We start from the raw sequence: 16,291 nt of genomic DNA, 5'->3' as shown, positions 1-16,291 counted from the left end.
CCTTTACCTTGGAACCCGCTGCTGCCCCATGACTGAAGCTTTTCACCAGCTGCACCGGGTACCAAAGGCTCAGGAATCCGAGGCCCAGAAGGAGAGGCAGAGAAGCCAACAGGGAGTAGTACTTGTAGATCTGGATGGACAGACAAACACCCAGACACACCTACCTTCTGCCTCCTTCCTCCAACCGAAGACCAGGGTCCATTTCCCTTCCCAGCTCACAGGGGGCCCTGAGGGTGGTCTAGGGTGCATGGGAAGGCTTCTGGTTCTATCGCTACCCCCCAACCAGGGCCACTTGGCACCAACTTCTACTTCCCCTTCTCAGGCCCTGCAGAGGTGCTTGCCCCTCTCCCAGGCCCCTGGACCCCCAGGCCCCTGGACCCCCCAGGTCCCTTACAGGAGCCAAAGGGAGTATGTTTTTTAATCCTCTCCTACCCACCCCAGGGGGCTGGGATGGGGCCTGAAACGAGGGACATCCACGTTCTATGTCCCTACGTTCCTGGTGCTTTGACACAGGCCTGATTTTTTCTATTACAGTTTGCAACCTGGGCATCTGGGAAGTACATGCTCTGCCTCCTGGGGTTGAGGCCCTCCTAGGGTTGAATATGTATTCATCTATTTGTTAATTCAATATGTTTTTATTGAGAGCTTAGTATGTGCCAGGTCCTGGCTGGTGAAAAAGACCAACGAAGTCCCTGCTCTCACGGAAACCACCTAATCTTCAACTCTACCCTGAGGGATTCGTGTTATCAACTTCATTTATGGGGGCAGGGCAGGGTGGGGGGGAACCTGAGTCTCAGAAATGTGATAAGGTGTCCTCAAAACACCTAGCACCACCTGGCGTCATTTCGTATATTTGTTTGTGTGACTGTGTGTCCCCTTCTGGAATGACAGCTCTTGGGATGTCAGGGACTTCATCTGTCTTGTTCACAGCTGTATTCCAGTGCCTGGAAATGTCCCTGGTGCAGAGTATATGCTCAGATATGTTTGTGGAATGAACAAAGGAAGGAAGGGATAAAGCTGGATTCAAACCTGGGTTGTCTGACTCTGTAGGCCACACCCCCACCCTTTGGGCTCTGGACTGGTCAGCTTCACACCCCAGCCAGCTCCAGTGAACCAGGTTCTGAGGTTCTGGAATTCTCTTTTTAGCCCTCTGAGACCATCCCCCAGCTCAGCACTTGCGTCCTCCAGCTCTCTTCACTCCCACTCCAGCCTGGCCAAGGGAAGTCTGGGAGATCAATAATGGGGGGATTTCAGGCTTCCTCTCCCTCCTTCTCTGCCCCTTCCCCCCTCCTTCCCCCTCCCAGACTGGAAGCTCTTGAGGGCAGGCCCAGCTGCATGGTCCCCAGCCTCTCCCACAGAGGGGTGGAGCTTGGAATGAGCATGTGTGTAAAGGCGTGGAATCCTGTGCAACAGGGAAGCAGGACAGAGAGGAAAGGAGCCACACTGGTTTAAGCAGCTCCTCCACGCCCCACTGCCCCAGGTCGTCGTGAGTCAGTGGTTACCTTGGGTGACACTGGACACTCTGCCCTTTGCCAGACCTGGACCCCCAGATGAGCCCAGGACAGCACACTGCCGAGCAGGTGTGCGGCTTCATGCCTGACCGTGGCACAGACAGCCAGGGGATAGTAGAGGGCAGGGTAATAGAGCAGAGCCAGTATCTTCCACGGCCCTGGAAGGCAAGACAGGCAGAGAGACACAGGATGGAGGGGCAGATGTGGGGCCTGGGTCCAACCCACCCAAGCTTCTCTCCTGTCTCCATCTTCCCAGCCCCTCAGCTGATTCCGTGGGCAAGAGCCCTGCATACAAATCGAGGCTCTGACTAGTATCAGCTCTGTGATCTTGGGCAAGTTACCTCTTGGAGTCTCAGTTTCCCCATCTGTAAAATGGAAATAATATATAGTACATTAGCAAAGATAAAATGAGAAGGTATGTGTACAGTGCTTTAGCACAGTGCCTGAGTTAGTACTCAGTAAATTAGGCTACTATTTTATTACTATTCCCTTCTCTGACCCTCAGCATCTGCCACTGTAAAATGGGGCGAATATCTGCATTTTGTGGAGTTGCTGTGAGGATCGGATGATCTAAGGAGGTCATGTTGCAGGGCGGTGGCTCCTCTGGATGGCAGCTGTCCTTTTTACCATCACCTCCTTGAGCCCAGCTCAAGTCTCCAGGACCCCTCCCCGCACCCCTCCCCACCCTTCTTCATGCTCACACAGGACTGGGCTGTCTGGGGGACTCAGCCTGTGCTCCCTCCCTCCCGAGGGTGGGGTTTGCACAAGAGCAGAGAGGGCAGTATTGACCCAAGGACAGAGCAATAGAGGTTTCAGGCACTGTGGTGGGACAGCTGGGGAGGGTAACGGGACAGCGTCTTCTGGTCTATGGCTCATGGCTGGAATGGGGAGCCCCAGTGCTCTGGATTCCCACCTGCCCCCTCCCAGCAATCCAGCCCAGGGCCTCAGCTGTGCTGGGTACCTTGGCCGGGTGGTAAGGCGAAGGTCAGGAAAGGCAGTGGGTCCTCAGTGGGGAGCAGCAAACACAGGGAGCTGAAGAGGACCGTGAAGACGGCAGCAGGCACGGTCCGGGGACTGTCCCCAGCCAAGAAGTCCACAGGGCTGGTGCAGAGGCAGGGGCAGGACAGGGGGCAGTCGCTCAGGCCCTGCACGCCCATTACCACACACCGAGTTCCATAAACCGGGGAGGTGGAGTCAGTTCCACTTTCCAGATGGGGAAACTGAGGTCCCTTCGTGTATTCATTCCACAGATGTCGGTGTAGTGCCTCCTATGTAACCAGATCTGGGCCCTGTGGCAAAGTGACTCAGGAACATCCCCTGCCCCACCCCCTGCAACAGGCAGACACAGAAGGAACAAGCCTGAGCACTGCTCCCTCCGCCCACTCTGGAAGCTTCAGGAAACAGCCGCCTCCACACTAATCGGTCTGTCTGGGCTGGCTGACCTTCAGAGAGCTGGAGAGTCACAACATCCTTATGCAACAGCCGCCACCCTGGCCTGGGAGCGGCCCTGGGGCAGAGGGCAGACAGCGGGCATGGCTGTCCCAGGCCTCACCCCTCTGGGCTCAGGGCAAGCCACTCAGACCCTCTGCTTCTGTGCTCCAGCTTGCCTTCATGCCCTGAGGGCTCCATCCTGCTTCGGTCTCCCCCAGGCCCTCCCCCAGGCAGGGCACGCTCTTTCCTGGGCCAGCCAGTGTGGCAGAAACCCCAGGCTAGTTCCTCACAAAACCAACATGGCAGGCCCCACCTCAGTGTGCAGCCCAGGCCTGGGGTGCAAGGCTGTCTACGCTGGGGCTCCACCTACCACCTCCCCCAGGCCTTTGGTCTCTCCCACACAAGGCTGCCCAGTCCTGTCTCCTCAGGGTCATCCCCGTCCCAGGCTCTGGGGTTGCAGGGCTGAAGGAAACAGGGGGAGAAAATTTCAGCCAGAGGGAATGGAGGGCAATCCCTCATAAATCTGCCTTGAAGCATCAGGGTCCAGGTAACACCCTCAGGGAAATGAGGGTCAAGATGGCATGGAGGGGGGCTTCCCTGGTGGCACAGTGGTTAAGAATCCGCCTGCCAATGCAGGGGACACAGGTTCGATCCCTGGTCCGGGAAGATCCCACATGCCACGGAGCAACTAAGCCCGTGCACCACAACTACTAAGCCTGCGCTCTAGAGCCCACGAGCCACAACTACTGAAGCCCACGTGCCTAGAGCCCGTGCTCCGCAACAAGAGAAGCCACTGCAGTGAGAAGCCTGTGCACCGCAATGAAGAGTAGTCCCCTCTCGCCGCAACTAGAGAAAGCCCGCGTGCAGCAACGAAGACCCAACACAGCCAAAATATTTTTAAAAAAAGAAAAAAAAAGACGGCATGACGTGATCATGGCCTGTCGAGACCATGGGCTGCCTGGGGGTGTGTGTCCTAGAGCTGGGCCCTCTTGGGCTCGGTCTCCCTGGGGTCTGGAACAGGAGTGGGTGCACCTGAGTGGGTCCCTCCCCTTCCCTCAGGGGGTCCCAACTAAGCCTGGAGATCTGGGTGGGGATGGGGAGAGCCCCCAGACTGAGAGAGTTTGGGGTGTCCCGGAGGCCAGAGCTGGCTTCTAGGTACCTAACAAGCCACCACCCTCCCAGAGTGGCCCTGTCAGCTGGGCCCCCTGAGCGGGGGTGCCCAGGCCAAGGCACCAACCTGGGGAGCCCAGGCCTGCCGTGCCCACAGTGGGGCCAGAGCTGGCGGCGCTTCACCAGTAGGGCCAGCAGCAGCAACACGAGGATCTGAAAGGAGAGCACAGAGGAGGGCTCGGGTGCCAGGCCTCCTCTGAGGGGCTGAGTCAGAGCACTCGGTCCCAGGACCCCCTACCCCACAGTGCACATTCCTGCAGCAACTGGGGACTGGCTAGGAGGTGACAGAAGTTTGAAAGGTTGGTCTGCATCCTGGTTTGGGTACCCACCCTGGGAGAACTCCCGGTACCCACTCCCATATTTGGGCTCCCCGAGTCTCCCTTCACCAGCGCCAGCAAAGAACACACATCCCCCTGTTCAGGCTGGCGGTAGGCGGCAAGCCAGTTGGGACTCACCGACAGCACGACCAGGCAGGCGTGGTAGAGGCCGGGTGGCACGCTGGGGCGGCAGGAGGGCACCAGCCTGCAGAGCGAGTGAAGGCTGGGTCAGGCCGAGGTAGGGAAACCCCAGGTGTGCAGCCCAGTCTGGGGTTCCAGGCTGTCTATACTGGGGCTCCACCCACCACCTCCCTTGACCCTCTGATCTCTCCTAGACAGTTCACCTTCTCAGGGCCATTCTGGGCCTCTCATGACCCTGCAGTGTGCCGGTCCCATGCCCAGTTCTGAGGTTACAGGGCTGAAGGAGACAGGGGGCTCCCAGGGGAAGACATGGGAGAAACAGAATGGGCCAGCTTGGCCTTTCTATCCATCAAGGCCCACTTCATTCCTCCCTCCTCCAGGAAGCCTCCCTGACTGCTCCAGGCCTCAGATCTCTCCTCAGAACTGTGGCTGAGCATACTGCCTGGGTCCGGCAATCAGCAACCGGTCCTACGATTTGTCCTTCACTCACTGGAATCCAAGTCTGGTCTGTGTCTCTGACTGGAATGATCTACCTTGGTCTTCCAGGATTTATGTCTCTTCTTTACCTGTTTTATTAAGGGCTGAGTCACGTGGCAGAGAAAGGTATCAGGTAGGAGCCTTGAGCTCAGGGCTGGACCTGAACCTGGGAGAGCTGATACGACTGGGTTCCTGGGGGAGGGGTAGACCTCTGGGTTTGCCCAGTTGGAACCTGGGAGCGCCAGAAGGAGGTAACCAGTGTGGGCAAGGCCACCAAGTTCTGGTGGGTGAGGCATCAGAGGAAGCCCTGCAGCTGGGCCCTCCCTGCCGCAGGCGGGGCTCACCCACCCCGCTGGGCTCCTTCCTGCTGTGTGGAAAAGAGGGATCCCAAGGGTGAGCCTGAGTGCTCTGTGCTGGAACAGCCCGACCTCCCTGAGCTTGGAAATCCCAGAGAGCGAGAAGCAAGAAAGAGCCCGGTCACATGGGCTTGTCCTTGGGGTGGAGGGACAGAAGAAGTCTGTTTTGTGCAATTTCTTGGCCAGGGCAGAGCCAGCCTCTTCCCAAAGCAGTAGAGTAGGTGCCATGTAGGGGATCAGGTTCCTGCTGTCTGAGCTCAGGTCTCACACTCCCCACTTGCAACTCTGAGGCATTTTACTCGAGTATGTGGGGTGGGGTTTGGGTGAGGCAGGGCCCCTCACCAGCCCCAAGAGTTCAGAACCACCACTCCAGGCCCTCTCAGCCTGCATCTCGTCACCTGACAAAGTCCTACTCAATCCTGCGCCCCGCACCAGGCCCAGCCAGGGCAGGGGCTCTGCAAACTGTCCCTGGAGCAGCCTGACCATTTCCCACTCACCCCAGACCAGGAGCCACCCTCACCTCCATGGACCCCCTCCAGGGCCCTGTCTGGGGGCATCTCTGGCCCTTTCTGTACCACCCGGGGCCCCCCATCTACCCTTTACTTAGCTCAGTTTGGCTGAGGCTCATGGACCCTCAAATGTTTGAGGTCTGAGCGACAGAAATTTGGCTGAGCAGATGTTTGGCTGACAGCTCGTGGACCCATGTTTTGTGCTGTGGGACAGGCAGGATGGCACAGACACAGAGAACGCTATGTCAGGGAGGGTGGGAGCTTGATCCTTGAGGGGGCACAAGCAGATGCTAAAGGATGCAGAAAAGGGAGAGAAATTTGGGGCAAGGCCTCAGAGGGGGTGGTACTTGAGTTTGAAAGACGGTGGCATCTCTTTAGGCAAATAAGGGGCAAGGGAGCTCCATGTAGAGGAAAGAGCATGAGAAAGTGGAGTGACAGGCAGTAAACAGTGTGGCTGGGGCCAGGCAAGGTTTTCAGCTTGATGACAGCGCAGAGGGCAGGCTGAGAGCCGGTAATAGCAGGCATGGGAGGCACTAGGGAGCCACTGAGGGCGTTTAAGCAGGACAGTGTTCTGGATTTTAGGAGATTTCTGTGGCTAGATTTGAATAACAGCAGCAACAGTAACTAGTATTTACTAAGCATTGAGTAAGTGCCAGGCACTTTCTATGTATTAACTCAGTTAATTACCTAAGAGGTGGGTGCTATTAGGATCCCCCTTGCGTAGATAAGGAGAACAAGGCTCAGAGAGGCTAGGTATCTTGCCCAAATCACACAGCTAGTAAAGCACCAGAGCCAGAATTCGAACTGAGGTAGTCTGACTTCAGCAGCCGCATGTGACCAGGATGTGAGAGGCAAGGAGTACGTGGAGGAAGATATTAAGTTGAACCATATGAAACTGCCATTTCTTTCCATCAAAAACAGTTGAATATCAGCATTTTCAAATGGTTCAGCATAAATAGTCACGGGGGAGCGGAAATGTCAGGCAGTATCTCAGAGGTATTTAGGTGGAAGACTTTACATGCCTTAATGTAGAGGAGCAGAGGGAAGGGGAGTTTCTGGGATGACTGTAGGGTTCTGGGCCTTATTCCAAGACGAAGAGTGAGGACAGAGTCAAATGGAGCCCAAGGAAGCTGAGGCTTGGTCTTGGGCAATTCAGAGGTGGTGATGGGCACTCAGGGACAGAGGCCGGACTGCAGTATGGTGAGGACACTGAGACAGAGAAGAAGCAAGACAACTGTTTCTAGCAGTTTGGCTCTGAGTGAGAGGTTGCAAAGGGCCCCATCCAGAGGGGAGGGCAGAACACATCTCTGTGGGTGACAGGGAAAGGCTGACTGTCTGGGGCGGGGGTCTGTGGGTCTGTGGTCCCCGGGAGGCCTGGAGCCCTGCTGCCTGACCCTCTCCCTGCTCCCACCGCAGAAGGGCCTGCAGATCACCCTGGCGTTGACCTCACTTGGTGGGAGGGCAGGCCAGGAAGGAAGCCTCCCAATTCCGCCTTCCAGGCAGCCCTTTGAAGTGGTGGGGAGGTGACTGACATCCTGGACAGCTGCCACAGATGTATTTGTATCCCCAGGCTCTGGCTGGGAAGCTCGGTATTGATGATATGGGTGGATGACACACGAGCACATGGCAAGTAGGGCCCATAACCTGACCAGAGGAGCCTCTGGGGGTAGGAAAGAGCCAGCTCGGCTTATACACATCAATCCTATGTCCACAGAAGACCCCAGACAGGGCATCCCATCGCCATCAGACTCACCCCCGCCCCCAACCTCTCCAACCAGGTCCTGGCGCCAAGGGGGCACTTGGATAAATGTGACCAGGAGATTGAGTCCATCCCAGACACTGTCACCCACAACCTCGACTCCAGCCTGCTGGGGCACGCTGAGGTACAGGGGGGACCACTGTCCAGAGCTCCTCAAAGCTTTCGTGCACCACCTCGCCAGGGTGTCTGACTCACGCAGGGAGAAGTGAGTCCAAGCTTGCCTCCTTGGGATTCCCCTGGGATCCCAGCTTCCCACTCCCACCTTTGGCAGGAAGCTCGACTTGGTTTGGCCAAGTAAGTAGATTCAAACAAAGCTCTTCATTCTTACCTGCAGTGAGAGAAGGGAGCTACAAATTCTAGATGACACCCACCTTAGGGGCAGTACTCCTCATCACCTAGTCCCTGCCATGCACCCAACTTTATTCTAAGGCCATATCTAAATACCTGAGCCACAGAGCTGGCTGCAGACGCCTGGCCCCAGCCAATGCCTGGGCCCTGAAGTGGCTAAGGACACAGCTTCAAATTAGGGTCTTAACTCAGGTCAGATTCTGTGTCCTCTTGGGGCTCCTGGACCCCTCTCCATTCTGCTGCTTCTCCCACCTCACACATACACAGCAGGAACCTGGGGAGCCCTGGGCTTTCGAGGTCAGCCAGGGAAGGGGAAGAGGGCACACTTTTGCTGACAGCAGGGCTGCTTTCCAGGTGGTCAGAACCCCGAGTCCTCCAAACAACATCTCCTTCCCCCAGGCCTGGGTGGGGCCTCCATCCCTGCCGGGTGACCCCAGCCTGGCCAGGCCACAGCCCTGGCCCCTGGGGAGGCACGCGAGCATTTTTCCCTTCTCCTGTTTTGGTTGTTGATGGAGAACAGATGTGCACACATCTGGCAGGGCAACCCCCAGCCTCACCTTTCTAGTTCCCCAAACCTTCAGACAGAGAAGGGAGGTAGGGGATGGGGCCGGGGCCAGGGACAACAAGGGGAGATCTGGGCTCTGGGGCCCACGCAGGCAAGGCGTCCTTGGCAGCATGGGGGCACAAGGAGGCCCAGCTCCTCCGCCAGGCTGCCCAGACTAAACAAAGATAGAAGGGATCTGGGCAGAGGCGGCTGTGGGCCGAGTCCTCAGGCCACACTGGGCTGGGCTGAGGCCGTCTCCCTCCCCTGGGCTGGCCCGAGCACTCCTGCTGAAGAGAACTAGGGCCTCATCTTCACGGAGCCTCAGACCAGCCAAAGCCAACTGGGGCGGCATGTTTCCTCAGACCTCCCCCCACCCCAGGCCTGCCCAGAGAACCTGACGCTTGCTAACAGCACACCCCAGATGGTCACCACAGGGGCCAGTAACACCTTGAAGGCAGGCCCGACTCCCTCAACCACTCACCCAGGACTCTCCACCCTGGTTACAGGCCAGAGTCACCAGGGAGCCACCCCAGCCCAGCTGGATCTGAGTTTGCAAGGATGGGGCCCAGGAATCTGTTTTTTAAACACACCACAGGGAATTCCCTGGCGGTCCAGTGGTTAGGACTCAGTGCTCTCACTGCCGGGGCCGGGGTTCAATCCCTGGTCAGGGAACTAAGATCCCACAAGCCGCATGGCACAGCCAAAAAAAAAAAAAAAAAAAAAAAGTCAAAAAAACAAACACACCACACAGGTGCTTTTTAGGGGACTAGCCTGGCCCAGGTCCTCCACCTCAAGTTTCTTAACACCAGGGCAAGGGCTGTTCTCACCTAGCAGGCGAGGAGACTGAAGCCCAGAGAGGCTGTGACTTGCCAAGGGTTCACACAGCAAATGAGCGGCAGAGCCCCTCTTAGCAGCCCTCGCTCAGGGTCTTCCCCACGCCCCCCATCAGTAACCTCTGCCACACCCCATGTGCTGGCAGACAGAGCCAGGGGTTCCAACTCACCCTTCCGGCTCGAGCTCCTGGCCACCCTGGGGCTCGTCGATGTACCAGCTGCCGTAGGAGTCGTCGTCGTCTGTGGCCCCGGAGGAGGTCTGGTTCCCTGCTGCCTGGGTCGACATTCTCTGGCTCTTTTCCTGTGACCCCCAAACCAGAGGGAAAAAGCCACTACAGATGTGAAAAGAGGCTTAGGAGGGAAAAAAAAAAAGAAAGAAAACCCAAACAAAGAAACGTTTCTCTTTAATCCTAAAGGTTACTTTCTTGCTTTTAGCTCTCTGGGAAAAGCCCTCCTGGGAGTGAGGGCCTGGGCTGGCTGGCACAGGAGAAGGGGAAGGGCTTCTCCTGTCCCCTCCTGTCCCTTCCCGCCCAGTCTCGCGAGGTCCTGCAGGAGGTAGTTATCCCTTGGGGATGGTGCCCCCTCAGGGTCCTTGGGCTTTTGCCGGAGCACCCCCCCGTCTGTCTCTCTCTATGACTGGCCACCGGTAGGTTTTGACTCAAAACACCATTTTCAAAGAAGTTTTGTCCAATCCAAGCTGCCCGCAGAGAGCACCCCCTTCCTTCCCCCTCCTCAAGCCCACCCAGATGGACCCACAGACACACACTCAAGGAAGGACCAGGGAGGAAGGAGCTGCGGAGATGAAAGGGTGGGCGGGCAGCGGGCGGGCTCAGCACAGTCTGCCGGCCCCTCCCAGCTGGGCTCCCAGCCCCTTCCGCTCTCAGGGGTCCAGCCCAATCCCCCCTCTTTGTTCAGGCTCCCTCGAGACCATCCCCCAGCCTCAGCCTGCCCCTCGCTGGCCCCCTTGGGCCTCAGTGATGGGAACACACCGTGGTCCTCACAAGACCCCCTTCCGGAGGTGGAGGTCTCGGCTCCATTGGCAGCCGGAGCCTGGGAGGAGTGCAGCCAGGAGGGCCGGCACCTGACTGCACGCACATACCTGCCTTCAGCGCCTGCCCCAAATCTCGCACACATCTGCAGGGCCCTACAGACAAGTCAGGCATTCCAGCAGCCCAGGGAGGCTGCTGGGCCAGGGCCAGAGGAGGGGAGGGAGCCCGTCGGTTCCTTCTCCTGCAGGAACATGTGTCTCACTGGTAAAATCTTTTTGTTTCTCCAACTTGATTTCACAAGGAGATAACTCACCCCCACAAGGCAGAAATTAGTCCTTTAAACATGAACCAGACCCACGGGTAGGCGAGAACCCTGCCTGCCTCCTGTTCCTCCCGGAGTGTGGGGTGAGAGTGAGGGTGAGGAAGGCAGGGACTGGGCAGGAGATGGAGGTTCCTCTCCCCCTCCAGGCCCCCAACCGGGGGTGGAGGTATGGCAAGATGCAGACAAGGCAGAGAGCAGTTCTCAGGCCCCCTATCCCTGGGTGGGAGTCAGGCCCCCTGAAACTTTGAGGGTCCCTGTCCTTCCAATACCCCACAGGGTGCCTTGGCCATGGCCCTACCCAGCTAAGGCATTCATTCAACAAGCTTTTCAAAAGGACGTTCATCCATTTATTATTTTAACATAAATTCATTGAACACCTACTAAGTGCCAGCACTGTTTGGGATCCTGGGACGGGAGAGTCTACAGTTCAGGGGGACACAGCCAAGTAGGTAAACGACCTCGAATCTGAGGGTTACAAAGGGAAGGCACAGAGTGCCCTGATGTATACCACAGGAAACCGAATTTGGTCTGAAAGAATGCGGGGCGGGGGTGGTGCGGTGTGTGTCTTGAAGAAAGAAACCTTTCAGTGGAGATCAGAGGGCAGGGAAAAGTCAGCTGCGCAGGGGGGTGGAGTTGGTGGGTGGGGTGGGTAGTGGAGGGAAGCGTGTTCCTGGTAGAGGGAACAGCATGAGGGATGCTCAGAAGGGACAGAGTTTGAAATCCTAAAAGCTCCCCATCCAAATTCTGTAGCCAGGCTCACAAGGCCTTCCAGAATTAGGGCCTGAGGGCTCTGTTGGCTTTTGTTCCTCCCCCTCCTTCCCAAATGACCCCTCTTCCAGGAAGAGGGGTCTGGCCTCCCCTCTGCCACCCCACAGAGATGTCAGCATGTGCTGACTCAGAGCTGAACCTGAACTTTGTTTGATGCAATGCAGGAGCCCACACTGCCCATCTGATCCCAGGGATCAGGCCTGGCTATGATCTCCTGAGGGCAGAGTTCTACCTCTTCTCCTCCTCCTCCTGCCTCCTCCCCCTGATGCACAGTACCCAGCACCGGGGCCACAGGGACTTTCTAAACTGGGTTTGGCAAAGCCATTGCTAGTTCTGGTGACCATCGCTCCTCCATGGGCCTGTCCCGTGCAGGCTGCTGTTTCTCCAGCCAGGTTTCCAGAGCCCTCTGCTCCAACACCAGAGCCCTGCATTCCTTTCACTGCTCAGGAGTCCTAGACCCATAGCTTAGGGAGCAACTCACTATCTGATTTTAAATCCCCCTCATGATTCCTCCAACAATTGGAGTCTCCAGTCTGTGCCGGGGAGCTCACTCCCTCTACAAGGTAGAGAAGTTCGTAGCTGGATGAATCCCTGTCCGAAACTGCTTTCTACCCTGCAGGGAGCCTGAGTCTGCCTCCTCAGTCTGGTTTGTTCATTACCTCATTTATTCCACAGATGTTGACTGCATGCCGATTATGTGCCAGGCGAGGTTCTCCACGCTGAGAATATAGCAGCGAGCAAGATAGATAAAGTCCTGTGCCCCAGGGAACCTCATGTGTAGTGGGGGGCAGGGGGAGACAAAACATGTGTCATGTGTGCTGAGAGGGAAAATACAGTGGGATACGAGAGGAGAGACAGACAGACAGGAGTTGGCTATTTTAGGCAGGATGGTGAGAACAGGCGCAGTTGAGAAGGTGATATTTCAGCAGATCCCTGAACGAAGCGGGGCGGTACCCAAATGGGCACTGAGGAAAGACATTCAGGCTGCCTGGAGGAGACTCCATCAGCCTCAGCGGCTACAGCGAGGCTGGCAGGGAGGGGCCCAAGCTAAGTCCAGGCACAGTCCCTTCCCCACTGCACTCTTCCCCGACCCAAACCCTGCTCTGCCCCCAAAGAGACCTCAAGTGGAGACAGCGCCTCCCCCCACCCGCCCTGGGCTAGCCCAGTGCCCATGGTGCCACCTCCCTCCTTACTGGGGAGATGCAGAGGCCACCTTCAGGGAGGCCCTAAGCAGAGGTGAGGAAGTGTGAGCTTCCTCTCTCTCCCCAGGTACGAGCACAGCGGACAGAGGGCAGTCTTTTGCTCAGTACCTCTAGTCAGGGCCAGGCTGAAACGGGAGGAAGCAGGTCCAGAAGGAAAGAGCTGGGTTTCTATATGGCAGGGAGAAATGCCCTGGTTGGGGAGGCAGCCTACCTGGGTTTGAGCCCTGGGACTGGCTGTGTGACCTTGAGTGATTCCCTTGGCTTCTCTGAGTCTCAGCCCTGCCTCTCTCCCAGGAGGGATAGGTTATCCAGCCAGGAGCTTCTTTGATTGTGGGCTCTCCTCTCCCCGAGGCCCCCACTCCCTGCCCTCAGTGACTTCCCGGCCCAGGAATGTGGAGCCAGCACACCAGGCACTGGTTGTAGTAAGAAGGTCAAAGCCACAGAGAGCAGCTGTGACTGCCCAGGCGTCCCCCATTGTCTTCCACCCACCCTCCTGGCCCCCAGCTCCCCTATCCACTCTGGTGGGGGCAGGGAGGCAGGCTGGGTCAAAGATCCATGGCTACTAGGTGGCTGCGTAGCTCAGGCTGGGAAGGGGACCCCACTCCTTGAGCCCAAAGTACCTCCTCAGCTTGAAGCTAGGAGAGCTCACATCTGTGAAATGGAAGGTTACCTCTGAGGTGTTAGGAAGGATGCCACCTGGCCAGACTGCAAGCTGGTAAGGAAAAGTATTGAGAGGAGAAAGATGGTAATGATGTGCTCCTGAAGAATTTCTCCAAAGGCCTGGCGGCAGAGTCCAGGGCCTACCCTCTGGAGTTGGGCCTACCTTTTATAGGGGGACTCGTATCCAAAAAAGTCAGAGACCCGCAGGAGAGGAGGAGCTGGCCGGTGGAGTTACTTGGAAGACAGACAGTAAAAACTCAGAGAAGGGAGAAGAGAGGAAGAAGAATAAGGAGATGGACTGAGCAGTCTTGAAGGCTTCCTGGAGGAGGGGGCCTGGAGCAGGGCCCTGAGGTCAGACAGGGTCAGCAATGGCAGCAAGAATGAGGTGTAAGTGTCATAGGAGAGTTGAGAAGGGGAGTCTGAGAGGCAAGGAGAGAGCAGGGCAGGGCTCAGGGCTGCCTGGCTGTGCCCTCGTGAGCCCACACGGGCACGTTCAGATGAGGCTGACACCAACACCCAGAGAGCAGCCCAGGCCAGCAGTGCTCCTAGCTGAGCACAGATTGGGGGGTGGCTAAGTCCTGCTCACTCTGAGGGGGGGGTCGCAAAAAGCCTCTGGGCTCTGAGCAGACGAAGGCCATCTGCCATCTGGGCCTGGCACGGAGCTCCCCTTGGGCTGGAGTTGGACCACGAAGCCCTCAAGACAGGGCTTCCTTCCTCCCCATGTTTTTGTTCAAGTTGATTAAATCTGAGGAATTTTGGCGTCCAGGAACAGAGGCCCACGTGTGTGCCTTCAGCAGCCTGTGGTTATCAAAATCCTCAAAGGGTAAAGTGCTAAGCTTAAAAGGAGCTGACAGTGGGCCTGAAGGAGCGAGGAAGAACCTCAGAAACACCCCCAAGGACTCCCAGATCCTCCAGAGCACCTCCAGAATCTCAGCAATATCCCCAGAAATTTAGTAGCACCACAAGAACTCCCAGAACTTCAGTATCACCCGCCATGAGCCCCCAGAACTTCAGTAACACACCAGAACCTCTAAAACACCTCAGAACCTCAACCCACATTCCAAGGACCCTCAAACTCTGGCAAATCAAGCACTGGTAGGGGCAAGATGGTCAAAACCATGGTAAACAGTTGCAAAAGGCCCAGAGACCCCTCATTGCTCACCACCCTCCCATCCCAGCTTTTGGCTCTCTGAGTCCAACTGCACCCCCCCCAGAAGTTCTACAGCACCCAAACCTCAGTAACACCCAGAGCCTCAGCAACACCCCAATCCCCAGCAGCACAGCAGAGAATGGCCAAGAGTTGCCTCAGTCCAGGAGTGGGGGATGGCCCATGTGCCTGCCTGTGCAGCCCAGCCCGCCATGAACCCATGGATAAGCAGCCAAGGCGGGTTCAACCCCATGTGGACCAGTGAGCTCTGGGTCTGCCCCCATCTACACAGCACACTCACATACACACATATCGAACTGCCCCCGGCACACACAGGCGCTTAACCCTGGCTCCAGACCCAGCCTGACCCCATTCAGTGGCTGGAAGGCAGTGCTGTTGTCTGCTAAGCTCACGACAGGAAAGTGTAGATGGCTCTCTGCCTCTTACCTCCCTTGCCATGTGGGAGCTTCAGAAGCATCTAAGACATACCTTTCTTAGAATTCTCCTGCCCCCCTCACCAACAGCATCATCATAGCATGAGGGATGTAAGCCAGACTGCTCTGGTATGAGTGTGGACACTGGTGAGGAGGAGGGTAGCCAACTGTTCCAGGGGAGCAGGGTGTTCTGCCCCTCCCAGAGTGCCAGGCTAGAACTGACTCAGAGGAGGCAGGTTTCAGCTCAGGACAAAGGTAGCTTTCTTTGTCTCACAGAGCAGTGAGCCCCCCATCAGAGGAGGCAATCAAGAATAGGCTGGTAGGGCTTCCCTGGTGGCGCAGTGGTTGAGAATCTGCCTGCCAATGCAGGGGACACGGGTTCGAGCCCTGGTCTGGGAAGATCCCACATGCCACGGAGCAACTGGGCCCGTGAGCCCACAATTACTGAGCCTGCGCGTCTGGAGCCTGTGCTCCGCAACAAGAGAGGCCGCGATAGTCAGAGGCCCGTGCACCGCAATGAAGAGTGGCCCCCGCTTGCCACAACTAGAGAAAGCCCTTGCACAGAAACGAAGACCCAACACAGCCATAAATAAATAAATAAATAAATTTAAAAAAAAAAAAAAAAGAATGGGCTGGTAACATCAAGATGCCTTCAGAGGAGGACTGGCCAAAAGGCCATGAAGATGCCCCCAGCTATTAGAGGCCTGGATTCTCCCTTCCCAGCACGTCCTCCCTGGGATGGTGCCACCATGGTCTGGTCTTGAGATGTGGGCTTCGTGCTGCCCTCCTTCCTCACTGAGGACACCGACTGCTGGGCAGATCCCCTGAGTTCTCTCTCCTTGTTCCCTGCTGACCAGAGGACAGGGCTCTCCATCAATCTCTTGCCCACCAGCAGACCCTACTCAGACACAGCTCTTCTGATGTCTCCCTGCCTTTTGGAGTTCGTACTAGCTCCCCAGGGTCCCCCAAGTACAGCCATCTCCAGGTCTCCAACCTCATCCCTCAGAATTGCTCAACCCTACCATTCCTGCCCCCTTCCGGCCCTACACCTTTGTTTGTGCTCTGTCCTACCCCCCTCGCCTCCCCCCCACCCCACCCCCTCACCGCCGTGCCTTTTCCTTGCTCCCTCACCTGTCCCGATCCTACCTGGCCCGCAAGGCTTGGCTCCTGCCCCACCTCCACCAGGCGTTCTCTTGACCTCTCCCTTCTGTATCTCTTCCTTCTCCTTAGTGGTCACCCTGGGGAGTCCTGTGCCTCCAGGCAGACAAGGTGCTCCCCACCCCCTGGGGCCTCCTCCTCTGAGCGCCAGCACCAGCTCTGGCTGGGATCCCGGAGGGATGGCTGGCTGTGCAGTCTCAGCACTCGCCCCTGAG

General features: G+C 57.2%; 1 protein-coding gene across 1 annotated transcript in view; it reads right to left on the bottom strand.

Moving 5' to 3' along the window:
* The window catches only part of STRA6 (signaling receptor and transporter of retinol STRA6), a 29,206-nt gene extending 13,117 nt beyond the window's left edge, over window positions 1-16,089 (bottom strand). Inside the window, exons 1-8 of the mRNA XM_059915453.1 lie at window positions 16,065-16,089; window positions 9,567-9,747; window positions 4,568-4,634; window positions 4,180-4,265; window positions 2,473-2,612; window positions 1,853-1,876; window positions 1,503-1,669; window positions 8-130 (exon numbers count right to left, since the gene is read on the bottom strand). Coding sequence (XP_059771436.1) covers window positions 8-130; window positions 1,503-1,669; window positions 1,853-1,876; window positions 2,473-2,612; window positions 4,180-4,265; window positions 4,568-4,634; window positions 9,567-9,682 — 723 coding nt within the window. The 5' untranslated portion in view covers window positions 9,683-9,747; window positions 16,065-16,089. The remainder of the gene's footprint in view (window positions 1-7; window positions 131-1,502; window positions 1,670-1,852; window positions 1,877-2,472; window positions 2,613-4,179; window positions 4,266-4,567; window positions 4,635-9,566; window positions 9,748-16,064) is intronic.
* Between the last annotated feature and the right edge of the window lie 202 nt (window positions 16,090-16,291).

The sequence above is a fragment of the Balaenoptera ricei genome, chromosome 2, assembly GCF_028023285.1.
Source record: "Balaenoptera ricei isolate mBalRic1 chromosome 2, mBalRic1.hap2, whole genome shotgun sequence".
Lineage (NCBI taxonomy): Eukaryota > Metazoa > Chordata > Mammalia > Artiodactyla > Balaenopteridae > Balaenoptera > Balaenoptera ricei.
The sequence above is the reverse complement of the archived record's forward strand: the minus strand, read 5'-3'. Positions and strand labels throughout refer to the sequence as shown.